This window comes from Fusarium proliferatum (assembly GCF_900067095.1).
Source record: "Fusarium proliferatum ET1 genome assembly, contig: FPRO_scaffold012, whole genome shotgun sequence".
Classification (NCBI taxonomy): domain Eukaryota; kingdom Fungi; phylum Ascomycota; class Sordariomycetes; order Hypocreales; family Nectriaceae; genus Fusarium; species Fusarium proliferatum.
In genome coordinates this window covers 287,193-313,406 of record NW_022194801.1, presented here as the reverse complement: position 1 = coordinate 313,406, position 26,214 = coordinate 287,193, and the positions used below count along the sequence as shown (strand labels likewise).

At 50.4% G+C, this 26,214-nt stretch overlaps 7 protein-coding genes across 7 annotated transcripts; 2 read left to right on the top strand and 5 right to left on the bottom strand.

The window, feature by feature from the left end:
- Positions 1-5,385: 5,385 nt before the first annotated feature.
- FPRO_13209 (uncharacterized protein) lies at positions 5,386-8,463 on the top strand (the record flags this gene model as incomplete). Its single annotated transcript, XM_031222637.1, has 1 exon — positions 5,386-8,463. The coding sequence occupies one exon, from the start codon at positions 5,386-5,388 to the stop codon at positions 8,461-8,463; it is 3,078 nt and encodes a 1,025-aa protein (XP_031088076.1).
- Positions 8,464-9,013: 550 nt separating this feature from the next.
- Positions 9,014-13,891, bottom strand: FPRO_13208 (uncharacterized protein; the record flags this gene model as incomplete). The annotated part of the gene is made up of 4 exons (XM_031222635.1): positions 9,014-9,330; positions 9,393-12,939; positions 12,987-13,392; positions 13,788-13,891. 4 exons carry the CDS (start codon positions 13,889-13,891, stop codon positions 9,014-9,016), a joined length of 4,374 nt encoding a protein of 1,457 aa, XP_031088075.1.
- Positions 13,892-16,362: 2,471 nt separating this feature from the next.
- Positions 16,363-17,049, bottom strand: FPRO_13207 (uncharacterized protein; the record flags this gene model as incomplete). The annotated part of the gene is made up of 1 exon (XM_031222634.1): positions 16,363-17,049. One exon carries the CDS (start codon positions 17,047-17,049, stop codon positions 16,363-16,365), a length of 687 nt encoding a protein of 228 aa, XP_031088074.1.
- A 453-nt stretch (positions 17,050-17,502) lies between these two features.
- Positions 17,503-20,182, top strand: FPRO_13206 (uncharacterized protein; the record flags this gene model as incomplete). Its single annotated transcript, XM_031222633.1, has 3 exons — positions 17,503-17,684; positions 17,779-19,633; positions 19,712-20,182. 3 exons carry the CDS (start codon positions 17,503-17,505, stop codon positions 20,180-20,182), a joined length of 2,508 nt encoding a protein of 835 aa, XP_031088073.1.
- Positions 20,183-20,528: 346 nt separating this feature from the next.
- Positions 20,529-21,656, bottom strand: FPRO_13205 (putative panthotenate synthetase; the record flags this gene model as incomplete). Its single annotated transcript, XM_031222632.1, has 1 exon — positions 20,529-21,656. One exon carries the CDS (start codon positions 21,654-21,656, stop codon positions 20,529-20,531), a length of 1,128 nt encoding a protein of 375 aa, XP_031088072.1.
- A 734-nt stretch (positions 21,657-22,390) lies between these two features.
- FPRO_13204 (uncharacterized protein) lies at positions 22,391-24,260 on the bottom strand (the record flags this gene model as incomplete). The annotated part of the gene is made up of 4 exons (XM_031222631.1): positions 22,391-22,698; positions 22,751-23,782; positions 23,839-23,950; positions 24,009-24,260. The coding sequence occupies 4 exons, from the start codon at positions 24,258-24,260 to the stop codon at positions 22,391-22,393; spliced, it is 1,704 nt and encodes a 567-aa protein (XP_031088071.1).
- A 1,522-nt stretch (positions 24,261-25,782) lies between these two features.
- Positions 25,783-26,103, bottom strand: FPRO_13203 (uncharacterized protein; the record flags this gene model as incomplete). The annotated part of the gene is made up of 1 exon (XM_031222630.1): positions 25,783-26,103. One exon carries the CDS (start codon positions 26,101-26,103, stop codon positions 25,783-25,785), a length of 321 nt encoding a protein of 106 aa, XP_031088070.1.
- Between the last annotated feature and the right edge of the window lie 111 nt (positions 26,104-26,214).

Sequence of the window (26,214 nt, the reverse complement as noted above, 5' to 3'; positions counted from 1 at the left end):
CTTGAGAGATGTCACCTTGGCAAGCTTGGTTGGTTTCGGTCTATCGATAGATTCTTGCGAACAAGGTCGAAGGAAGGAAAGCTCAATCGAGCAAGAGTCTGCGAAGCAATGAAGCAAGCAGACAAAGGTAAATTGATTATACCGTGTGAAAACACTGGTATAGGAAAGTGTTGAAAGTGAAAAAACCACGAGGTGAGAGGGGAGGGAAAAGGTTTGATCTTGGAGGAGCGGGCGTTGAAGTTAATAAGTAAAATAAATCTGACATGGGGGGGAAGAGAGCTTCGATTGACCCCAACCCATCGGTCCTTGCCCTCTTCTTACTGCGTTCAATGCAGGTAAATCCTGGGGCGTTCCGCTGAACTCGAGTTAGGTCGAGTCGAGTCGAACTGTTGGAGGCCAAGCAAGGCAAGCAAGCAAGCATGTATTGACTGCAGCGGGATGATGGCGGCCAGTCCGAACCAGGATTAGCTGAAGGAGGAGTGGAGAAACAAAGCCAAGCCCATTTCTCGAGGCCAACTGCTTCTGGCTACCTCACTTCCAAGTATTTGCACCCTTGCGTGAGGCATATTGAGTACCTCGGTCAGATGTAACAGACTTGGTGACAAGGGCTATTCCTACTTTACGCCCGGTCGAGCCAACCAACCAATCCCGGCCTAATGCCAGAGTGTAGTTTCGATTTTTGTTGCTTTTACCTTAGAGAAACTGCGCTGAATTGCTTGTACTGCACAGTTTTCTCAGAGCAGAATGCATACACATAAATGTACTGAATTTCGATGCGGCCAGAGTCGACATGGTATGGATCAGGCCGCGCGATGTATCGTATTCGGCGTCCCCTCTGCTGACCATTTATATGTGCGTGCGGTGGTAGGACCCAAAGGAATGGTTCATCTACACGGTTTGGCCCATTTAACGAACCACGAGGCTCTGGTGTTCCGTACATCACTCGCTGAGGGCTCACACACACTCTCTCCTCTGATCAGTCTCTCATCTTTCCACAGAGACAACTAATTCAAGGACGTTTCAGCTCTCTCCACTTGGTGACACCATGGCATAGAAGCACCGCCCTCCCTTCATTCGCAGCTATCCTGCTGCTCGTGCTTCTTGGCTCATCGTCCATCCTAGTACAGTTCCACTTCCAAACATGCAATCCAGGGCAAAGGGTGATGTATTTCATGACGATGTTTGGTCAGAGTCCAAACTTTGTGCGGTTAGACTCGACTCGACTCTTGTCGGGTCATTTTGCGTCTTTGGATATTTCCTTGGCTTGCATGTACTGCTCGAGGCCGTGGTACTTGGCGCTTCTCCACCCCCATGGAGAGGGGTGGGATCTACCCCATCAGAAGTATCTCTCTGTCCACTTGCATGTACTGTACCTCGTACACACACTGGACGCATCCATGCATCCTTGTCAGGATGCTTCCCCGACTGTGGACCACTGCTGATAAGGGTGTTTTTTGCCGATTGACGTTGGACCCTGGGTCTTGGGATATATGTATGCTGATCACCGGAAGTACCATAGTAAGCCATCCTCTATAATTGCTGGTGCCTGTGCCTACTTGGCGGATTTAGTGTTACTCTTGGAAAGGGGTCTTTGCCTGGGCAGTCCGAGAACTGCCCGGCGTTTGAATCATATCAAATGCCTTGAACCTGTTCGGAGGCTCCACGGAAGTCGGGGATCTGGAGGCTCTGGCTGGAGCCAACTCCGCCAGAGGGGTCGCCTCCACTGAAAAAGCAGTGTGGAGCTTCTCCAACAACTCGCCTCAGTGGGTGCCCTCCACTGAAGCGGATGGATGGAGCTATCTTACAGTGGCCAGTGCCCTATAAAGTCTCCTCTAAAGATAAGCTCGTCGTTAGTTTATGGCCTACCAGACCAAGCAGAGGCATGTTGATGCGTGGAAATTGGTAGCCAAGTCAACGACTGCGCAATTTTCTCTCAACACGGACCGAAAGGACATGTAGAGTTCAGACATGATTGCCTTGCATAAATCCGCAAGCTCTGATATGATTTTGTGATAATTCTTGTTGTTGAAAAGACTGTTGTCTTGCTCACGTGCTACTCCAACCAAAGCAAAGGAATAATGTCCGTCGTTGTCTCTGACGTCATCATGGTCAGGCTGAACCAAGGTCGATTGCGCCTGCCAGATTGGGCCACAACCGTTGCTAGCGAGTCCTCCACCTTACGCGGTACCTCTTTACAGAGGGGTTGAACCTCACCACCATAACTCACAGACAGAACAGCTAGACAGGCTACCCAAGACCTTCACTAGTCGGCACTCAGTCCCGGGCTCGCTATGCTTGCCTCATGTCATCAATCCTTCAGGCATAGAATTTGATCGACAGAAGAGGCATCAACATCTATTGGACCCCAGATCAATGACGGAGTCCCTTGTGCATCCGAGATCAGCAAACTACCCTAAAACGAGTCCCATTTGCGTGGAATCTGGGGTTTTAGCATCCCCTCAAGACCCTCAAGCTCGGCAATTCTTTCTGACACTTGACTTCATCAAGGCCGTAATCACGATGAATGGCCTTGAAGAAACTGGAGTCACGGGTGGTCATTACATAAAAACCTACTTTGAACGACGTCTGATTTCGCCGCTCTCACACCAACGCGCTTCCCACCATCAGCTTGACCCCAACGCACGCCACAAACTTGGCGGTTGTAGCACACGTCAACATTGGATGTCTCATGTTGATATCGGATACTCGAGAGAGGTTCACCGGTCACGTGTCGATCATTTAACATGCGTTGAGGAGCGGAATGCGCGACGCACCTAAGAGCGCCCAGACACCGAGATGTAACCCCAAGTAACTCAAAGCAGTTGTCTCACCATCTTTCTTTGCAAATTGTTGGTTGTCGATGCAAATAACCTAGTCACAGGAGTCTTGGACAAGTGATACTCAAGGATACACATCGACTCGAAGAACTGAGAAAGCTTGTCTGGACGGGAGTGTACTTGGCTATGCTCCAACGAATATCATGCCCAGTCTGGTTTGAACCCTTTTACTGACAAACCGTATAATACAAAATTCTTGGTATCCCCAAACCCTATTTGGAACAAGGGGAAACATGCATAGCTGCGCTGCAACATCATGATGATAGAACCTGCAGCATAGCATGCTGAACGGTATCGCCCCTGTCGCGTGGGGAAGAGTTCATAGTGCAGTTGAAGGACGTGTTGCCCTGGGTGTTCCGTACCCTCAACCGAGCTGAAGGTGAGTTGGGTCGGACCCTTGTTCTTCACGACTCGGGCCTGACAGTATAGGCTGGTTTTACGGGCCGAGACATGTAACATGCCTTTCCGTGAACTGCGTCTGGCGCGCCTGGCGCCAATTTCTCACTCGCTGAGACTATACTCCGAAGTTTGTCGCACAGCTCTCGCCCTGCAGCGCAGTATTTGTGCGCCCGGTTTGCATTGACTAGCAGACTACGGAGTAGGTCCATCTCGATCATTACCATCGTTTACGGAATAAGTCCAGTGCGTCTGTCTTACAACTGTCCAATGAACCGTCTCAAACGTTCAATAGCTCAATGTACCGGCTAGGATTTACGCTAGTCTCCACTGCTTGACTCCATCGCCTGGCTGCATCTCAGAGTTGGTGGAAGGCTGTCTCTGTTAATTCTTGGCATCGAATTACGACTGGCGGTGGTTTCTGGCTGCCTTAGCATACACGGACTTGGCCGCTTGTTGTCCGCCGTACAAAGTGCGTTATTTGGATGCTCTGACTGCCTGACAGAATGCCACGGTCAGACTCCCGCTTGGTGACGCATTTGCGGCTCCTTCACTCATGGCTGAACCGTTGTACGTCAGGCGCCTAGCCATAGTGGCGCTGATGGAAACATAAATCTCTCCGTGTTGAGGAAGCAATAAGCTTTTTCTCCAAATCTTGAGAGGTGCAATACAAACCAAAAGGCCTCTCTCATAGGCTTCGGTATTACGCCGAACCTCGCGCTATGCGACGCATAGACAAGTGTGCACCCACTTTGACCGCACTCGTCGAACCTTGGTGGACGCTGGACGTTTTCCGTACACCGTTGCGTTCTTTAGTTTCGATTGGTACGGTTTTTGACTAACAGACCCCCGTTCTAAACGTCTTGAAGGGAGGCGCATGGCTTTCCCCAACTCTGTCTAGCTGCGGTCTAATTGCATCGATAGGGTCTAGATCAGGGACTGAAAAGTGGGATGGCTCATGGAAACGGACAAGGAGCCCTGTCGGCTGCAACGGACCCTGACGTTCCTTATTAAACGTTGGTAGCGAAACGAGAAGACGCTTGGCTGTATAAGACGTGGTTCAACCAGGAACCTGGTAAGCCTGTTGAAGCTACTGAGCATGTCGGACGACGGTTGATGAGGGTATCCACAAGATTCAGAAAACATCGTATCGGTTCTTGACACTCTCTATCGGTTCGGTTGAGCCGTTGAGTGAAATTTCTTCATTTGTTGAACAAGATGATGCCAGATGAGACAGGCCAAGAAAAGAAGTAATTTCCAGAACTCGGAGACCATGGCATGTTTGAGCCAAGCTGCCAATCTTTCGATAGCCGTGCCATACATCCCTAAAGATCAAGGCTATATGTGCCACCACCATACGATACGTAAGCTTTTTACGAAGAGATTTAGCTTAGGCCAAGAGAAACGTTGTTCTCCAAGTTTTTGAGATTTTCAAGACAGACGAATCTTCTTGGCCTGATTCTCCAAGGCTCAATTCAGTCTCGGGAGCAAATCGGTATATCTATATACCTATCTATGCCTGTTTGCTTGTTTTTGACGTAATATAAAAAGCTACACGTCGATCACGACACAATATAGGACTACTATCAAATAGCACACTGCTAATCAGACCAATAATGCTATACTATGTAAATATATACCTGTCAGAGATGCAGCCATAGAAGATCATTTCGATTTGGGGCCGTTGACACTTCGGCCGGGACGGAGACTTTTTGGTGGGGGGAAACTCCGTTGTTCTCGGTGGCCGGCCGATGAGGGGCAGCGAGCGGTGCGGAGAAGTGAGGAAAAAAAAACCACAAAAAAAAAAACTACTACGGCGAAGTTGATAGAAGCCTACGACTGGCTGTATTAGTAAACACCAAGCACAACTCTAACACCATTCACCAAAAATTATACCAAGGGAGGAATAAGTCCAGAACACCTCCTACGGCCTGTGTACACTCGCAGATTGACTGTACTTTTATTCTCGCCTATTTCACATATTAGAAGAGTAGAGAGGTCTTCAGTGCAGTCCAGTGCAGTGCAAGGCCGGGGCCAAGACCTAACTCTGCCTTCTCAACGCCATAACGTTGACGCCCGACTGGCGTCGATTTTTGGTCAACTAAGGCAAAATAAAATATCGTCTCGAGGATAACTACCTACACACTCAGCTATGGACAGTTTGAGCGAATGTGGTAGCGCTTTGCGCAACGGGCGTTATGCCTCTATCATTCTCGAGTCAAAATCCGCTCCGAACCCTACCTTCGGCTCCGTATCGGACCCAGCTCCGGTGGCCGGGGCTCTGATACAAGCCCTCATTACTCGATTGACATCCGGACCTGATCCCAAGGCTCAACCCGCTACAGACAGAGATATTCCCCAAGCTCTGGCCGTTGGTCTTGCTGCCTTGAACGCCTTCCTACAAGTCAACGTCACTGGTCCTGTTCTCCCAGAGTCAGCGGCTCTAAGCACACTTCTTACTAAGGCATGGGCTAGCCAGCAGTCGGATGATGCAAAAAATGGCCACGCTCATCTCCATAAGGCTTGTCTTAGCTATCTTGAGGTCGACGGCGTCTCACCATATGCCTACATTCCTCACCTGGAACTCTTCACCCTAGCGAAATACATCATCACGCAGGAGCTATGCCAGGTCGTCAATGATGTAGTGGAGATAACCTCTGAGGAAAAGCCAATCAAGAACAGTGTTGCTTGGACACAGCTTCGAGTTAACATCTGGCACTACAAGCTCCTGACCCAGCCCACTCTCGGACATGGATCCAACTTTGCTCGAAGCTCCCAATGGAGCGAGGTGCCCACGCTGGCTTCCCAGATTCTGGAAGGAATTGACAATGTGAGGTCCAAGATCCTCGGAGAGGAGGTCTGGGCATCAGGTGACGATGGTTGGAGCCGTGATGATAAAGTGCAGTTCCTCGTTGAAGCCGCCAACAACTACATTCTACTCGGTCGCGACGACAAGGCTAGGGAAGCCATCAAGGAGGCCTCACAAACAAGCGGCCTAGAGTATGCGCTTTCAGGTGCCCTTGGAAAGAGAACCAAGTTCCAAGAGAACAGCATCAGCCAGCTTGTCGTTTTGGCCAAGAGCGGTTCTGAGCAGCGAGTGGATGATGCTGAAGAGGAAGCCAAGCCAGATGCTCTTCAGCTGAACGACGACACTCTACACGAAGAAATTCAGTTTACCAAGGAAACGAACGGAAACGACAAAAAGGCCTCTCTTCCCGCTGCCCTGGCTGATCTCTCACCCGAAGACCAGCCTCAACTGTCCCCTCTTGACCAGATCATTCTGCTTACTGAGGCTACGTTGAAGGATGCCTTCTCGCCCATTGATACCCTCACTTCAGCAGAGGTGCTGCCCTACGCAGTAAGAGTCATCGGAGACAAGTCTACGAACTGGCAAATATACACTCAGGCATTGCTGGTCCGATCCAGAATCGAGGTTCACCGCAGCCGAACGGTTGAGAGAGGTGTCCTTCAGCTTCAGGCTGTGGCAGACCAGGTACTCACTGATACCACGGCGGAAACCCAACAACAAGCCGAGGCAACGGAGCAAAGCTCGGAAACAGACGCTCCTGCTATTCAAATCACCAGCCCTGACGAAGTTCCTGCGCCTGTTCAGCCCAAGCCAACATCCTTCCTGCCTGCGCCCAAGGCCTCTGAGTCTGCACCGGCTCATGTACGTCTTGAGTACATTCACGCTATATGTTCACCTCCACGATGGCATCTCGAGTCTGAACTGGCGTACGCCTGGGCTGGCATCGGCTCTCTCGCTTCTGCTCTCGAAATTTTCAAGCGCCTTCGATTATGGGCTGAAGTTGCCCTCTGCCTTGCCAGTGCCGCTGCGTCAGAGGATGAAGATGGCCGTGGCAGTGGTGGCGAGGCAAAGGCCAAGGGAATTCTTCGATGGAGGTTGTTCCACCGTACTGGTGACCAAGCATCAACTTCAGACCCTGATGATGAAGATATCGGTGATGATGTCACACTTCTCAAGGCTGCAGACTTCTCTGGCCCCGAGCGCGATCCTCCTCCACCCAACGCTCCCCGACTCTTCTGTATTTTAGGTGATATAGAAAACGAACCGTCCTATTATGAGCGTGCGTGGGAAATCTCCAACCACCGATATGCCAGAGCTCAAAAGTCGCTCGGCGAGTACTACCTGCAGAAGAAGGAATGGGAGAAGGCCCGCGAGGCCTACAAGAAGGCGACAACTGTGAACCGTTTGAGTCCCGAGATGTGGAGTCGTCTTGGAGATATCAGCTTGCGACTTGCGCAGTTCAGCGATGCCGCCGAGGCATTCAACCGTTCTATTGGATCTGCAAGCGACACAGCTGGAGGTGAAGATGCCCGAACCTGGAGTAACCTGGGAAGTGCTCTCTGGAGTCTTTACTGTGAAGTTGTTGCCGAGGCTAAGAACAACCCTGCTCCCGTATCAGAAGGCCCTGTGCCTGTCCCTGCAGAGGACGAAGAGGACAATGTTGCTCTCGCCGCTGCGTCTAAGCCTTCAAATCGCGATCCAGCTACTCTTCTGGCCCAATCTCTGGCGGCCTACAAGAGAGGAGCTTCCATTGCACACGATAACTGGCGAATCTGGGATAACGTACTTACACTGGCTTCACGTGTGCAGCCACCTGCTATCCCCGACATGATCCTCGCTCTCAAGCACATTATCCAGATTCGCAAGTCCGAAGACGCTCTTGACACGGATGTTCTCGGGGCGTTGCTTCAAGACGCGGTGCTCTCCGTGGAAAAGCCTTCAGATTCGGGTGTCTACGAGCCTCCCCGTGGCACACCAGAACGGTTGGTGATGCGACTCTTTGAAGAGGAAGTCGTCCCCCTCATCACACAGCGCTCCGAACTCTGGACCCTGGTTTCACGTCTGCGCGCTTGGAGAAGGGACTACGCAGGCGCTATTGATGCAGCAGAGCGAGCTTGGCGCGCAGCTGTCGGATCCTCAGGCAGTGGTCTTCTGCCCGGAGCAGCAGCCACGACAGCCGACGAGGCGCGAGACTGGACTGTTGACGAGGGTGCATGGACTGCAGTCGTACAGAGAACTGATGAGCTGGTGTCTGTGTTTGAAAACTGGGGCCCTTCAGTTGAGTCCATCGGCAGTAAATGGAAGGGCAAGGCAAGAAGCGCCGTAAGGAGTGTAATGGGCCGAGGAAAGGAGAGATGGGAGGGAAGCGAGGGTTGGAAGACCTTGGAGGCTTTGATGGAAGGACTAAGAATCTCCTCCTGAAGAAAGAATTTGGGCACGAAAAAGACCTGGTTAGGCCAAATGTCGATCATGATAGAAAAGAGTAAAATGAAGTATAGAAAAGGCTGGGAATGAAATGGCTCTAAACTGGTCTGGTCCTTTGATTCTGGTTTTCCCAGGCGAATTGTTCATCGAACACGGCAAAAGACCCGTAATCACTGCTACTTCACAAGGTGACAGGCATGGAAGTTTTGGGATAACCAACAACGCTGCATGAGGCTTGAGCTAGTCTCCTACACACTAATCAATAACCTGTAGTCGCATGAAAGTCGAAGAACTGAAACAACAAGATATTTCTCCAGCCCAACTCCAAGATCCATGTCATCAACAGTTTCTTGTTTCTTCCCCATCATACATCATCTCATGCCCTTGAAACTCAAAGTTCCGTGGTACATCTGAACCTGGCTTGCAGAATATTCTATCCCGATGCCAGACAGAACAACCTATTTCAACCAGAGAAAGTACTGCCATCTTCAATAGATAGTAATCAGCGAAGTCTCTGACAGGATCCAATGCGCACAGATTCAGTCGTCTATTTCTTGCCCTTCTTGCGGCCTGGCACGACCTTGAATCCCGCGGCCTGCATGCTGGCATCATCGCGAGGACTAGTAGCGACTGCAGCAGCACTGCTGGAGCTCCCCTTCTTGGCAACTTCGCTCCAACCGCCCCCATTTCCTCCCTTGTTGTCGGGCTGCTTTTCGACTACTCCACGCTCAGCGAGCTTCTTGCGGCGAACGAACTCCTCAGCAAAATGACGACCATCCATGGTGGTTGAGTTGGAGTAAACAGCATCAGCAATCAAACCAGTGTCGAGGGGCAACACATCGAGGGCAGCTTGGAAGGTGGGGACTAGGGGATTTGGTTAGTTCAAGTCAAATAAGAATCATTCTGCACTTGTCAAAGGGACTTACTATCAATAGCACCAGTGATGCCCCGGGAGAGCTCCCGGTTCACCCACTTGTTGAATTCCTCCATAGCAGTGTTGCCGCCCTCGGCTTTGCCGTTAGTTGGTGCAGCTGGCTTAGAAACAGACCTCACAGGAGAGGTCATAGGCTTGATGGTTGTTCCGCTGACAGACCGGCTTTGAGACGAGGGGCCAAAGGGTGCCTTGATCTTGCCACCAGCACCAACGGTTGCCCAGCCGCTTCCAGGGGGTGGCGCAGCCGCCGCCGCCGCCGCAGATGCAGCATTGGTGAGTGTGGGCTGGCCGGGTTTCCCAGCGAGGTTGGCATAACTCTTTGATACGCTAGTCGGCGTTCCGGCCTGTGAGCTCACTTGCTGGCTTGCCTTCTGCTTTCGAAGCTCCTCTTCACGTTGGATCTCAGCGAGAGTCTTCTTGCTAGAGGCTGGAGCTGAGGGGGTAGAAGTAGAAGTCGTTTTGGAAGGTCCGGGCTTGGACCAAGGGCTGGCAGAAGGAGCGGGCGAGCCGTGACCCCAAGTACTGGTAGCAGGCAGGCCAGCATTGGCAACGGCAGCAGTTTTCTCTCTGAGTGCTGCAGCCTCTTGCTCGAGAATAGCTTTCCTCTGAGCAGCAGCAGCCTCCTCAGCCTTTGCAGCCTTTCGTGCCTCAGCTTCCTGAATCTCCTTCAGACTGGGTCCCTTGTGTCCTTCAGCGCCGTGGTCTTTGGCCCAAGGAGCAAGGGGTGGTGGCTGAGCATTGATTGATACGCTATCAGGAGTTCCGGTCTGAGAGCGATTGTACTGCTCAGGTAGGTTCGAACGAGCACGCTGAGCTGTCGGAGCCGGAAGTGGAGTGCCGGTGGACGCAGGGGGAGGGAAAGGCATGGGCATATCGGGCTCTACTGGCTGAGCGGCGGCAGCGGCGGCAGCAGCCTGAGTCTTCTGGACCTGTTGAGTCAAAGACAAGGCATCCTCAGCTGCCTTCTTCCTGGCGGCCCGAGCAGCCTTACCAGTCAGAGCTGGGGCCTCTATGGGCCGTTGAGTTTCCTCAGTGGCTACCTCAGAGGCAGAGGAGGGCTCCTCAATTGGTTCCTCGCCGTTGCCCTCGATATCCTTGGCCGCCTTTTCAGCCTCGAACTGCGCTCGGTAGACCTCAAACTCTTGAAGGCGCTCCTTGAACCCCTCGGGATCTTGCTCTAGGTTATCAGTATCCGGAAGCCCAGCGCGTGCCACATCAGCGCCAGGGGCGCCAATAGGTTGTGGAGCACCAGAGCCTTGCAGGCCTGCAAGCACCTGGCGTTCGTTATTTGTGAGATTGTTTAGATCATCATCTCTGAACAGGTCTCCGTTTCCCGAGCCCGATGGCATGGTTGCTTGACTACCAACCGGTCCAGTTCCATCAAAAAAAGCTCCGGAAGGTGGCATAGCACCAATGGGCTGCTGGTGAGGCATTCCGATGGGGTTCGGGGACGAAATGCTACCAAAACTTGGTTGGCTCTGCAAACTGTGCGCACTCGAGTGATGCTGGAGCATTGGGCCAGGGAGAGGGAACTTAGACATAGCTTGAGCTCGCATGACAAACTCGCGCTGCTGTACCATGAGATACTGCTCTTCTTGCTTCCGTCTTTCCAAATTGTTCTGTTCCTCAGCCGTAAGAGTGCGTCCAAAGCTAGGGAACACACCACTTAGGGGAGGGACTACTCCACTGTTTCCCTGGGGAGAGAAAGGTCCAGCTTGGGTAGGGGGACCATGAGGGATACCAATCTGGGGAACCAAGAATGGCTCTCTCGAGTTTCCTATACGTCGGATGAGCTGACCCAAGGGTTCAAATTCCTGATCCTCGACCTTCTTTACACGGAGGTCAGGGGTGAAGAAGTTGGCTTTGTACCAATCATTCATCTCAAGTCCTGTGAAGGGCCCCTGGACATGTCCAGAAGGATCGAGATATACCCATCTCATACGATCTGGCATGACCATCGTGCGCTGGGCCTGAGTTGTAGGAGGCTCAGTACTGCCTTGTCCGCCACCAAATGGCAGACCACCGCCAACGGGAGTAAGGGATTGAGGAGCAGTTGCGGTGGTGGTGGGATGACTGGGTTCCCCAGTGCTAAAGATACCTTGTGCTGGGGAGGCTTCAGGGCCTGGGAAAAGTGCCCCAAACACACCGCGATTAGCTCGCATGGGACTGTCGCCCTCGCGAAGCGGTACGCCAAAGTTTGTTCGGCCAATAGCGCCGAGAGGGTTGCTCTGACGTAGGTCAGGCAAAGAATCGGAGAGGCTATCATGCTCATGACTCTGCATCTGTGCCTGCATTGCGGGAGGGAAGAGAGAGCCCATCTTGCTTCCACGACCTATGCTTCCTGTCCCAAGACCACCAGTACCGGCGGGCCCAAAGACATTGTTTAGGTTGGACAGTCCAGGCGACTGTAGGTCACCCATAGGACTAAAAAGAGAAGCACCAAATGCGGCACCTAGATTGGGTCGTTCACGATCCGGAGTGCCAATTGCAGGATTACCAGAAGCGGGCCAACCTGACAAAGTGTTCAAAGAAGGGTAGGCCTTAGCGCCAACGCTCGAGGTCTGACTACGATCACCTCCATCATAGCCACCAAAACCACGACCGATCGAGCCGAAGTTCGCAGGGCCATCGTGAAGGCTTGCGCCATGAGTCTTGTCGTCATTAGCATCGATCTCATCATGGCCTTGTCGATCAGCAGGAGGACTGCGGTAGGGATTAGTCTCGGAGGGGCTGACAGGTCCTTCATCCCCATGGGATCTGAAATTCAGGCCTGCCATGCCGAAGTCGCCAGCGGACCCCTTGACTGGAGTCCCTAGGGTTCCTGCTCGGTTTGCTTGCTGAGACATCCCACCAGTGTCAGTATCCTGAGCTCCGCCGAGAACCGCGCTTCCTGATAGGGTATCATCACCGAATGGATCGGTATCGGTTCGAGGACGAGGCCGCCAAGACTGCTGGTTGAGAGGGTTTTGACCCTCAGCTGCCTTGCCACTGAGGTTATCCGAGCTGTCCTTGGGAATGAGATGAGCTAACCTGCTCCCACTAGCAGCACCGCCAACACGTTTGTCACCAACGGCGGGCGAAGTCGGCAGCGCGAAATTACCAAAAGCTCCTACACCAGGTGTCGTCTGGTTCGAGGGTGGCCAGATGGGATTGGTACCCCCGATACCGCCCGTGTTGGAACGCATCAGATTTCCAAAAGGAGGGAGTTTTCCAGGAGCGTCACGGGGAAAGGCCTCACTATCGGACTCGTCGGCTTCAGCCTCTTTGAGATCGGTTTTGCTACGCTGAAACCAGTAAGAGGGATCGTCACGAGAGAAGCGATTAGCAGTGGGAGATGCTAAAGCACTTCCACCAAAAGGATTGGATTCGATAGTCTCACGTCGTCGAGTCCCGGGTCGTGTAGCTGACGAAGGTGAACTGACGCCGAAAGTATTGGAGGTGCCCTGGGATAAGGATGCTTTACGTCCATTTGCGCCACCTTGGTGGGCGTCTTTGTTTTGGGTCGGAGGTTTAAGCGGCGAGTTTATCTCATTGAAGGCCTACTAGTGGTTAGCACAAACTTTGGACAGTGCGGGGGGCGGCGCACCTCTTTCTCCTCCAACGACATATCCTGCAGTCCCATTGGAGTTGAATCTCCAGAATCATCCCAGCACGCGCCAGGTTCCTGTGGAATATGATTGTCGTTGCTTTTACCCCAGCCTCTAGGAGTATGCCCATTCATTTGGCCAGGATTCCACCCCGTGGCAAATAGACGAGTTGGGTCGTCGGCTAACCTTTGTGGACGGTACATCTCTAACAGGTCCTCTTTGGTGTACCGCGCTGGTGGCAGCTCATATGTCGATGGAGACGCCGACACAGGGCTTTCGGCGGTAGGATGCTGAACTGCGTGATCCGTCGAGGGCGGCGGCTGCGAAGAAGGCTGACCCAAAGGAGTTGTAGATGATCGTCGGAAGGTAAGAGTTCCATTGGTAGAGCGGCCATCTCTCCTCGCCCTGTGACATAATTAGTGATAGTTCGTGAAAACCAATATGTAGTTTGTGGCATGACAAGTTGTGGCGGGCCGTGCAACTGCAGCAGGCAAATTTGACATATTCACAGTGGCATACGGTTCACTAAAACCAAGACAAGCACACTTGCTACTCTTGAAACCAAGGCAGAAGGTGCCCTAAGATTCTCAAGCGCTGTGCAGCACAAAGGGTATTGCACGCCACAACCACGGGCTACACGCGGAGCATTTGGTGGACATGATGTGCAGCACAACATCCACCATGATACAAGGTCCCGCTACTCAAGGCCAAACAAGGGTTTCGAAAAAACCATCGTCTCCGCTGAACAACCACCACCGGGGAAACAATGCAGTTCAGTGGGAACTAAAGTGAGTACTAACCAGTCTCCAGAAGTAGCTCCTCTTCCATCAGCTCTTCCTCCCCTGGAATTGGCGTTTTGGCCAGCGGCAGCCGAGGCAAAGCTCGAGGGAAGATTGGTCGGCATATTGATTGACAGTTCGGAAGGACAGTAGTGGGTGAGAAACGTCTTTGTCGTTCAAGATCGAGGGCGCGAAGGTCGATGGTAGGTCGATTCGGGATGGATGATGCAAGTGACAGCTGAGGGATGGTGACCAGAAGCTGTACTGTGACAAGAAAGGCTTGTTGGCAAAATTGCTGGAGCGAAGGCGCAACAGTAATGCAAAAAGCTTTAGTTCAAGGTAAGGATACGGGAGCACAAAAACGCTGCTTGAAGCGATGGTCCAGAGACAAAGGCGTAGGGCGATGCGGTATGCGATATCGTAAACGATAGTGTTAATTGTTGTGATCGGCGGGGAGCGCGACGTGAAGGCTTCGTAGATTGATGTTTCTTTTTTCGAGGATCCGACTAGAAGAGGGTTTCGTGTGATGTTGCGGTGGTGATGTAAACGCTGTGGTTTGAGTGACCTTTAAACGGGGCAACGAAAAAAATCGAGTGGAAGGGTTTTGGGAAACCATGTATCAGATAGTGAGGTACCAAAGTTTACAAGTGGCCATACACTGTCCCTCAGGTTACAGCCTACTGGTGGGTTCATCAAATAGCACTGTCCTGGTCATCTAGCCACCTAACTGGCAGCTTCTGATTAGTGGGGTTAATTAGTAGTTGTTACAGCCCGCTCTAAGAACTCAAAGTGGCAGCTACACAGGACTACGGCCGAGAATTTACCGGCATATATTGCTAGCAAACCAGCATATTGAATGTCAGGGCTGGTTCCTAGTAAACGAAAATGGGGACAAACAGCAGAAAGCCATTGAAAGTGTCGAAGTCGAGTTTTGATATTTTTGTCATCAGGGCTTGATCTCGGGAAACTGGTCGAACTAGATACCAGACTATTGGCTACCAGCCGAATGGGTCAAGGATTCCATTCGATGCATCAATTAATATCCAGCCTCGGTACGGACACCGATTTGAAAATTGGGCTACCTAATCGTCTATTCGATGTGGCAAAGACCTAGCACTTCACCATCGAAAAATGATACCTCAAGGTATCTCAGAAAACCATAGGAGGGTCACGTGCTGTATCACATTCAGGGACTGTATGACATTCTTAGATACGGCACGTCACACGCGACACCTTAAGAAGCGCGACGCGATCTCCCTCCCCACGAATGGCTTTAGCCTTTACCAAATATGCACGCCACATGACACATCCCTTAGGGCTGAAGCCTATGGGTTAGCATGGTGATCATGATTCGTATTGCCTTATATCGGGAAATGCGTAGCATTGTTCTGATGGCGCAACTATAGGGCTTCACACAGTTAGCCAGAAGCGAAACGAAACTGTCAGGTTGTGCAATTTTGTATGAGACGTCCCTCGGGAAGCAAGAAAATATCGGACCTTGAGATAGGGTGTTAAAATAAGCCCAGTAAAAGGTAATCCTAAGTTTATACTAGATTACCTGAGTCTTTTTGTCATTTAGGATCAAGGTCCTAAGTTTTCTTTCGTCCCCTAAGACGTGAAAAGAACTGGAGGGCTAAAGAGAAGAATATCTTATCAAGAACAAGATAATAGGCCATTTTTGGAATATGATAAGATCAATAAAAGCCAATTGAAACTTGTAGATGTTTTGGAGGTCTTGGTAATTATACTCCAACGCATTTTTATCGTGAATCTTCCATGCAATGACATTTGCCTACTAGGTAATTACGGCATCAGTTATGAGCTCATTTCTACGCCCCCTTGAGGCGTGGCGATAGGCTGAACTCTCTGAGTCTGCCTCGTGTGATCTGCTATTCAATGACCATGTTTCCGGCGAGGCGACGATTCCACGTCATGGCTCTATTAAAGGTCGTTGAGTAAATCGCTAGACTCTATTTACAGAGATGTCGCATTTTGCGGTGCCTTCAAGTCTACCTAACACTATTCATGTTAGTTTGTACCCTCTACCCATTCTCCATGAGAACTATTGATGAGTGTTGGCCACTGAATACTACTCAAACGTACTCTCTCGAGGTGTTGTATCTGACTGGCGTTGTACAACTGTGGTTATTGCTAGTATTGGCGATACAGGTAAATGCAGACCTGTAAGTTCCAGCGTAGTTGCGCTGTGGCTTGCGAGAAACCCTAAAAAAAAGTTTGAGATACCGAGGCGTAAAGATCATAACCCAGTTAATACTGACATTGTGTATCTTGAGCCTTGACACTCTTTGTCCCTCCATAAATGTGGTATCATGACGGCTGCAAAGCGAGACACATGTGTCGTGGCAGAACTCTATGTGTAGGGATGGGCACACAGTTTTTCACATAGTTCGCAGAGTAAAAGTAGGTGATAACACCACGCCCACCTGGATGCTTCAGTACCCGGTTAACGATACTTTTGCCATCACCCGATTGATTTGCCTTGTCAAATGCTCAATCAGCATAAGAGACATCGACGTCATCCATAACGCCCCGCATGGCCTTGTCGGTAACCTATGATCCCGATGCTAGAAGGCGCTCAAATATTTGACAGAAAGTGTGCTTTGAACTTCTTGTTGGCGCGGTCTGCTGCCCTCAGCATCATCTGATCTCCGAGAACCTCGCAAGCAAACTTCTTGTTCAGTCCGGTCTCACCATCAAAGGCTCCATCACTAATCGTTATTTCGACTCGAAAAATAGTGCCTTCCTTGGGAACAACCTTCACTCCTCTTTTCTTGGTTATAATCTCGAAGACAAACTTGCGATCGCGGACGACAACACCTTGAATGCCGACGCGACTCGGGCAATGGCTTCGAACAACCTGAATGGGAGCACCATGAAACTCAGCGCTGGCTAGTTTCGCTGCTGCACTTGGCCCTCCAGTCGAAAGATCGTTCCCCAGTAGCTCTCGAGCATATCCAAGCCACATTTGACTTAGAGGCTCATAGATGTGGTATTTCTGGCCATCTTTAGGTATGTCGTGAAGGCCTAAGCTTCGTTTCTCTCGAGACGATAGTGGCTTGGGTCTCTGCTTTTGCTTTTCCTTTTTATCTTGGCGAGCCTTTCGACGTGCGGCGCGCGCGTTGATTGTGGAAGGTGGAGGAGAGGTTGGCCGCAGGATGAGCGAGCGATGCTGGATCTTTTCCGAGTATATGCGATTCACGCTGTCGGGGGAATGCGCTCTGGCCAGCAGATTCTGCGTAGCCTGTTGTGGTGCGCTGGCCATAGTTAATGAGTGAGGCTGATAGCTAGGTAAGGTAACTTGTGCATGTTATGTCGAAAATTAACAACTAAAAAAAGTGTTGAGCGGAAATATACCGCGATTCCGAGTTTTCCAATGTGCAGGCAATTTTCTGGGGAAATGAACGGTCCAAGCTCCTTCCCCTAGGTTCGTCCAGGCTTCACATGCCGCTCGGCAGAGTCAAATGATGCCTGCCCCACTCGGCCAATCCCGTCTTGTCGCAACTTGGATCTTCCGTTCGGGATACCTTTTACCTTACTTGTCATAGTAATGAGCTGCAGTGCAATCAATGCTCTTGGAATCTGTATCATAATAGCCGAAGCTGCCTCGGACAGTGACGTGACTCTGTCACTTTCTTGCGATGAGAAAGAACGCTTGACCATTCAATTACCCGCGCTCTACTCAAGAAGCTAAGCCTTCTCCAAGCCAGCAGCCGCCATGTCGCATAACGAAGACGCGGTCGATGCGTCGACCAATTCAGCGCCGGACCTTCAGATCTTGGGTGATGAAGTTACCCTCCAGCCCAGTGGCTATGTTGAGTCGCCATCCAAGAATATTCCCGAGGGAAAGGAAGAGGCTTTGATGGACAAGTTTGCCTCATTCCGCTCTGAACCTTTCCAGTAAAGTGCCCTACTTCATCATCGCCGTGTCCATTCTCGCACATATTGGCCCTTCTCAATAATTTCGACGCAAACTGACGAAATCTACTTCCAGATTCCTTCGCGAAGTCTCATTATATGTATCTGGTCAAGGATGGCGAGCTTACGACCGTGTCATTGGTCAGCCTGTCTTCTACTCCGGGTTCTCAGAAAACATGAAGAACATGGTTCTCTCAGCTCCTCTTCTTCAGCAAAGAATCAGCCGGCTTGCTGAACACCGCGTGGCTGTTGAAGAGCGCGAGGGTATGCTGCCGAGGGACTGCAAAGACTATGGCGCCAAACGAGCCCATCGACTCACAGAGATTGAGTCAGGTCTTCAAGAACTTGCGGAGAAGTGGACTGACGATATGATATGCAAGATGGAAAGCAAAGCGTTTATTCGTGGGGCGTACTATCTGACCACTCAGCTCTTGACGCGCGCATATCATCAAGGCATCCATGTTTCCAGTGAAGAGGTTTTGCGCCTGCGGAAGGTCGCTGAGGTCGCAGCAAAGAAGAAACAGAGCATCATCTTCTTACCGAGTCATCGATCGCACGTCGATTACGTCTCGCTGCAGCTCATCTGCTACCGCTTAGGCCTTACGTTACCGGTCGTGGTCGCAGGGGACAACTTGAACATCCCAGTGTTGGGCGAATTCCTTCAACATGCAGGAGCCATGTGGATTCGAAGGGCGTTCGGTGATGATGTCCTCTACACCACATTAGTCCAGTCATATATCGACACACTACTTCAAGAAGGCTACAACTTCGAGTGTTTCATTGAGGGTGGACGTTCTCGTACAGGGAAGTTGTTACCTCCAAAGTTTGGGATTCTTAGTTTTGTACTCGATAGTATTTTATCTGGGCGTGTTAAAGATGCTATCATATGCCCTGTCAGCACACAGTACGATAAAGTTATTGAGACTGAGGGTTATGTTACCGAGCTACTTGGAATGCCCAAGAAGAAGGAGAATCTTGCTGACTTTCTGAGCGGCGGATCTTCCGTCCTTTCTTTACGCCTGGGTCGCGTGGATGTCAGGTTTCATGAGCCTTGGAGCTTAAGAAAGTTCTTGGATGACCAGTTATCAAAACTGTCCAGTGTACCGCGCGGTCTCGATACTGATCATCAACGTCCAGAGGTCCGAGCAGTACGAGAGAAACTTCTACGCACGATGGGCTATCAGGTTCTGAGCGATATCAACGAAGTGTCTGTCGTGATGCCTACAGCACTGATAGGGACTGTTCTTCTGACACTCCGCGGTCGCGGAGTGGGCAAGGAAGAATTGAAACGGCGAGTTACATGGCTCACAGAACGTGTACGTGCGAAAGGTGGGCGCGTGGCTCATTTTGGCAATGCACCTCTCACCGAAATCATCGAACGCGGTCTCGAGGTTCTCGGCAAAGATCTTGTTGGCGTGGTCGAGGGTCTTGCTGAGCCTACATACTATGCTGTCGACCGCTTTCAGCTGTCATTTTATCGCAACATGACGATCCATCTCTTCATTTACGAAGCACTCGTCAGTGCAGCAATGTATTCGAGAGTCAAGAGGGGAGGTGGGCCCCAAATGCAAGACATGCCGTTTGATGAGCTGAAAGAACAAGTATACTTTCTTTCGTCACTTTTTCGAGGCGAGTTCATCTTTTCTAGCGAGGGTCTTGACACAAATCTGGATCGGACTCTGCGAGGCTTGGAGGCAGACGAAGTTATTAGGATTGACCGCGACGCCGAGGGCAACGTCACAATGGTTGGTCTTGCGGACCAGGAGAGAAGGGCTGGAAGAGAGAACTACGATTTTTACTGCTTCCTTATATGGCCTTTCATCGAGGCCACTTGGTTGGCAGCAGTTTCTCTTATGGGTCTCACTCCCCCCTTGGGCCAAAACGGAGAGATCTGGATTGAACAAGGCAAAACACACAACAGCGCACAGCTGGTAAGTCTTCATACGCATGTTTCACTGGATCATGCCGTTGTGTTTCCCGCCCTTTCATTGTGCTCACAAAATACCTAGCTCGGCAAGACACTTTATCATCAGGGTGATCTCTCGTATTTTGAAGCCGTCAATAAGGAGACTCTGAAGAACTCGTACACACGCTTCGAACAAGATCAACTCCTCCACGTTGTTAAATCAAAAGACTCCAAGATTCCTCCGCGTGTGCAGCTCGACGCCTCCTGGCGAACTCCTCGCGATCCCCAGACCGGCGCGCTGCTAGCGGAAGGCAAGCTTTGGGACTTCACCGAGAAGATCGCCAAATCACGACGTGAAGGCAAAAACCGCCGTGATGGCGCCACGGTTAGCAGCCGTGTGCTCCGACTTACCGATGAGCTCGGCCGTAAACTTTGGGAGGAAACAGTAGAAGGTGAACGCAGCGGAAAAGGCAAGGTCCCTAGCAGATTAAACAGCGAAGAGAAGGAAGCTTTCGACAAGAGTATAAGGCAAGTTAAGAAGAAGAGAGAGGAGAGGGCCCGGGCTCATCTTTAAGTCATCGGAGAGTTCTGTCCAGGATATTTTCGAAGGCCCATCCCCGACCAGTCTTTGGATTAAGTGGCATTTTGGAGCTACAGCAACATATTCAGCAACTGGTGCGAATTTATACATATATCCAGTCAATACAATAGCATGCTTCCTATCTAGTCCCGGAAGCAAGAGAACATCGGACGCTACCTTGAACTTGTACTAATTTACTTAGATCTTTATATCGCTTAGGATCGAGGTTCTACATTTTTTGTACCTCCCCTAGCTAGCCCAATGTTATAGGTTCGTTTTTTGAACAGTTGAGGTCTGTTTGGGTACACCTTTTACGTTTAGTTTCTCGTATTACCAGAGTCTATAAATCCCTAGGCTCTTGGGGCTTGAGGATGATATTGTCTATCAAACGTACGGCTGGACCTCCACTGAAGCCCAGGTCCTCGCCGTTCTGAGCCTGCTCCACTGGTAACATCTTAATCGCTGCACTCATAACTGCTCCGCGAGACGGATCAACCTCATCGATTTCCACTAAGGTTTCTGGATCTGCCAGAGATAGGTAGTCGACCTCGAAGAGCACACGTTCCGTAGGAGGAAGTGTGGACTGGCGGGATACCGTAGCATTGATAAAATTGTGTGCAGCGCCAAGAATTTCTTCTCTCTTGCGCGATACCTTAGTGTTATATACTTCGGCAGCGGTAAACAGTGCATGGGGAAGCACTGTGGCAACAGCTCTTCGTCTTGGCCCAAGATACACATTCCGAGAACTCAAAGCAAGGCCATCGAGTTCACGTTGGGTGGGTTCAATGACAACCTCCATGGGCAGGATGAAATCCTTGACCATCCGACGGATGACAACTGTTTGTTGGACGTCCTTCTGACCAAAGTATACTCGCTCGGGCTGGACAATATTGAATAGCTTTAAGCAGACTGTCGCAACACCTCGGAAGAATGTTGGTCTGCTAGCACCCTCCAATACTTCTCCAACAGGCGTAATTGTAACAAAGCTCCCTTTGCTATTAATTTCCTGTCCTGGAAAGCCGCTGGGGTACATCTCTGGGGTTGTTGGCGCAAACACAGCAGAGATGCGACCCAGGTTTCCTCCGTCGTCTGCAAGTTCTCTATCCAGTGCAGCTAGCTTCTTTGCATCTTCGTCCCAGGTGACGGGATATGATGATAGATCTTCTTTTATGCCAAACTGCGCCGGATTGACATATATGCTCACGACAACATGATGATTCTCCTTAGCAGCGGCACGTATCAACGCCAGATGACCCTCATGTAGAGCGCCCATGGTGGGCACAAGGCCGACTGATCGGTGATTTACGACATGAGGGTTACGCCAACGACGGACAGCTTCGACGGATCGGAGGACACGGATCGGAGACTTGGCCAGGGTCTCGAGGCGGGAGGAAGTCGAGCAAGAGGAAGCCGTACGGACAGAGGTCGCAAAGGGCGAGCGATGTCGGAGGAAGCGTAGAGGAAGCATTGTGTTGATAATTCGAAAACTTAAAGGGTAAGAAATAAATAAAGAAGGAAAGCCTCAGTCAATGCTGAGATGGACCATCGTTAGTGGGCGCAGTAAACTCTCGTGATGGTTTCTGCCGCGGAGTTTTGAGGACGGTTTGAGTCGGAATTCTTGGTGGAGTTGGAGATGGCAGGGGTATCTTTTTGGAGTTGAGGTCGTCGGGTGCATGTGAAATGCAGTTACCCTGTACCCTTCCATTTCCCAATGCAAAGCGACATCGACTACGTTAAGTGATATTCAATGGAGCTCTGAGTCATGTATTTAAGACTTTCTAATTGATGATGGCTGGATGAATCATAGACAGCACTTCACATTGGGAGTTATAATCTTGAACACATTGTGTCACTTCTCTCGGCTTACAGACGGATAAGCTGTACTACGAATACTGCCAAGTAGGTTTCAAATATTTGGAAACGAATATGACAGACGTGACATGGAGAGCTGGTATCGTGTTCATTAGAATACAAATGGCCGATCAAGGTAAATAAAACATTATCTTTATACTGATCAAGACGTCTAAAATAGGAGATTTTCCTGGCTCCAGTCATCAACTGGCCATCATTCTATGTGTTGGAACCCAAGGCTCAACTTGGGTATTCATCATCCATCACGACCTGTAAGGCAGTATTCTCAAGCTTGTACCCTCCATAACCACGATTCTATCCGATCAATGCAGCTTGAAAGGGACGGTAACTCTAAGCGGCACCACCAGTAAGGTTCTCAAGCTTAAGCTTGTTCCAACGAGTGAGCAAGCTGATCAAGAATGAGAAGCCAGTAAAGGCAATAGCCATGGCGAAGACGATATGTAAGCCCTTCATGTAACCGTCAATGACGATAGGAAGTTCTTGAGAATTGAAGGATTCACGAAGAGCGGTAGCTCCAGTGAGAATCAATCGTCCCTTGCTGATTTGAGGAGCATTCTCGCCAATGTTGAGGAGCATCTGGTTAACAAAGGCAGCCTGCCCTGCAGACACAACGTAGGCACCGCCAAGACCCTGGAAGACTATATATAATTAGCTATTTGTTCTCGACGAACACCAGCAGGGAGAGCTTACATAGAAGAATACCGGTAGCAGAAGCAAGATCCTGAGGGTCGACAGTACCCTGGACAGCAATCATGGGAATCTGGAAGGCAACACCCCAGCCGACACCAGCAATGATTTGGTAGCCAATCCACTTTCCAGTAGAAGTGTCAACGTCAAGGAGGTATAGCAGACCGGCACCAACAGTCGCAAGGGCAGCACCGCCGATGAGGAGAGGCTGGTAGAAGCCAGTAGCGGTAACAAGACCTCCACTGATAATAGTAGCGAAAGTGACAGCGAGAATAAGAGGCAAGTTGCGAACACCACTGCTCGTAGGAGAAGCGTTGTGAACAGACTGGAAGTAGATGGGGATGTAGTAGATGGCGAGGAAGAAAGAACCGGCGAAGATGAAGGCGAAGGCGCTCATAACCCAGACGGTGCGGTTCTTGAGGATACGGACAGGGATCATGGATCGCTCGCCCTGGACATAACAGGAGATGGCCCAGACGATAGAGATGGCGACCCATCCAACGAGAAGACCGATGACAACAGAGGAATCCCAAGCGTGAGCCTGTCCACCGTACTGAACAGCGAGGATATACGAGATGGTGAGGCCCATCATCAAAACAATTCCAAGAGGATCCATTTGAAGGAACTTCTCAAGAAGAGGAGCCTTGACGGGAATAGCAGCACGGGGAGTCTTGAAGAATAAGAAGATGATGCCGGCAGAGAGCCCTCCGATGGGGAGGTTGATGTAGAAACACCATCGCCAAGAGACGTGATCAGTGAAGGCACCACCAAGGAGAGGTCCGATGACACTGGCGATGCCGTAGGCGGCACCAATGATACCAGTGAAAGCAGGTCGCTTCTTAGGAGGAGCAGAGAAACCGATGATGGTGTAAGCGCCAGCACCCAGACCAGCACCGCCAACGCCGGCGATGGCTCGACCAGTGATGAGGGCCTCGGCATTGGGGGCGGCACCGCAGATGACAGAACCAAGCTCGAAGATGAGAATGGCGACGATGAAGGACGTCTTCAGGGGAAAGTACTTGTAGATTTTACCCCCTTTGATAGTGTTAGCGACAGGTTGGGGAAAAGGGGACCAAGGCTTTGTGACTTACACGTTGACTGGAAAGCACCAACAGTCATGAAGAAAGCAGCACCATACCATCCGACCTTGTCAAGACCCTTGAACTCATCAGTGATCTTGGGAATAGCCGTTGCCACAATAGTCTATTGTACGTCCATGTTAGCTCTCCGATTGTTGGCTTGTTATGGAGGCGTGAGTTACCAAGTCAAGGGAGAAGAGAAAGACTGCCATGACAAGAGCAAGAACAATGAAGAACATGTTAATGCCTGTAGGGTATTCATCTTCGTCAACCTCATCGCTGTCGTTGTTGCCTGAGACTGTGCCGGCCTCAACGTCTTCATCCTGTTTCTCCTCCTTCTTCTCCTGAACATCCTCTCCTCGGAGTGTTGAAGTTGTAGACTCGGGGCGATCTGTGGTCGCAGGGACCTCGAGCGTTTTTGGTTCAGCAGACATGATGGCTGATTTTTGTTTACCTATAAGCTTAAATGTATAGATGATGTTGAATTAAGCTTATATCGAAGTTTCGAACCCTGAGGAAAGGGGGCAAATATTGTCTAAGTGCTCGAGAGCTGGTCTTAATGCTCTGAAAGACTGACACATTTTGGTTGACAGCGAGATACGACTATCTTTATAACCCACGAGGACAATGAAATAATCTCATCTCACTAACTGTCTGACTTTTCTGGTCCCAGGAGTTAAGGTCAAGGCCCTGCACAAAATCCGCCCCAAGCATAACGATATCGCATCACAGTGCTGCGCATAGTATAGTATGGGCTGTCAGCATAACGGCCGGGCATAAGACAAAGCAGCCAGCCAGTAAAGTGGCTGCGGAGTGGCGGACTCCACCACATGTCCGCGCCTACACCCTCCATGATGATATCTCGTAAGCCCAATTGGGCTTGAACCAGCCAAGGCTCCGACGCTAACAATGAAACACTCGCCAATGCCTGCGGACATCTGAATGAGCCTTAATGACGGGGCCTTGCTCATAAGTACGTACTCATTCTGAGGTGCACGATGTTTTAGCTCATGGAGCTTTGTTGTGCCGAAAATGAGCTGCATGTTTGTGGCGTCGATGGAGTTTGAAACCATCTGTGACAATCAATATTGGTCCGAACTGGCGGATAAAAGACGCTGCTTCCAAATGAGCAATCTCAAAAGAGGATAGGTTGTGATAATAGTTAGAGCCATCCTATGCCACGTGTTGTTGTTATTCTTTGGCTAAGGTATGAGAAGATTCGGTGTAAGTCGATATCTTGTCAAGGGTCTATCTAGGTTATCCGTCCTGTTGGAATCGCTTACACGGAGACTTGGCCCGAAGTCAGATAACCTCATAGTGGTCCCGCATAACGCTTGGCATAATATAATATCATCTTCATGTTAAAACCAACACCAGCTCAGCACTTGAGATGGACAATTTTGCACGCACGAGAGGGTCAGATGATGGCAATCTAATGACTCACTTGACCAAAAAGGGAACGAATAAGTGCCTCATTAGCCAAATAAGACGTAATAAAACATCGCCATCTCAAGTTTGCCAGCTAAGAAGCACAGCCAAGTTTGGATACGCGGAGTGGACAGTAAGATCAAATCTGACGACCCTTCGGTAGCCCCGGAGTTAAGACTCAATGGGAAAACGATGCTGCATGAGGGACTGCAAGACACCAAGAGTCTCGGATTTAGCCCTCGTTTGTTGGCATCACCTTATCTCACCTGTCAGCATCCTGCTGGGGGAATCTTGCAATACCAGTCCTATCAAAGTGCCTAAACACACAACGGCCTAGAGGCTACGGAGTAGAGGTGATGGTGATCCTCTAGGAATTTGTTCGTAGACCCTTGGCATACTAAGAACAAAGTCGAGAGTGATCACCCGCTAGTCACATCATTTGCGTGTCTCGTTTCTAATCCGCGGGCACGTCCTCGGTGGTTCTTTGTTGCTGTAAGAAAGGGAGGAATAGTCATTCCGCAATCGCGCTCACGGACGAATGACGGACCACGGCGGACCAAAGCTGGCGGAGTTTGCAATTACTGATGCACTGATATGAGGCCATATCCAAGCGGCTCTGTTGGTATTGGAGGGCCAAGCTTTTCTGCTGACGAAGCGATAGAGGGGTTGATTGGAGATCATCTTGGAATTGACCTTAAAAGGGGTGGTTTCTGATAAATAAGCTCTTGAATGAACAGGATCTGATCTCACATGTCGGAGACTTTGATCGGAGACATTGGATTCGATAATGATGACGGCTAAAGTCGACATTGGTAAGATGGTGTTGGAATGAACAGCATGAGGTGGCATTGCTGATGCTTCTTTTCGGGAAGGAATTTATCCTTTCAAAACAATTTTTCTTTTTGATATTTAGTCGAGATTGACGAGAAGATCCTCTCGATTAGCATCCATGCCAGCTTC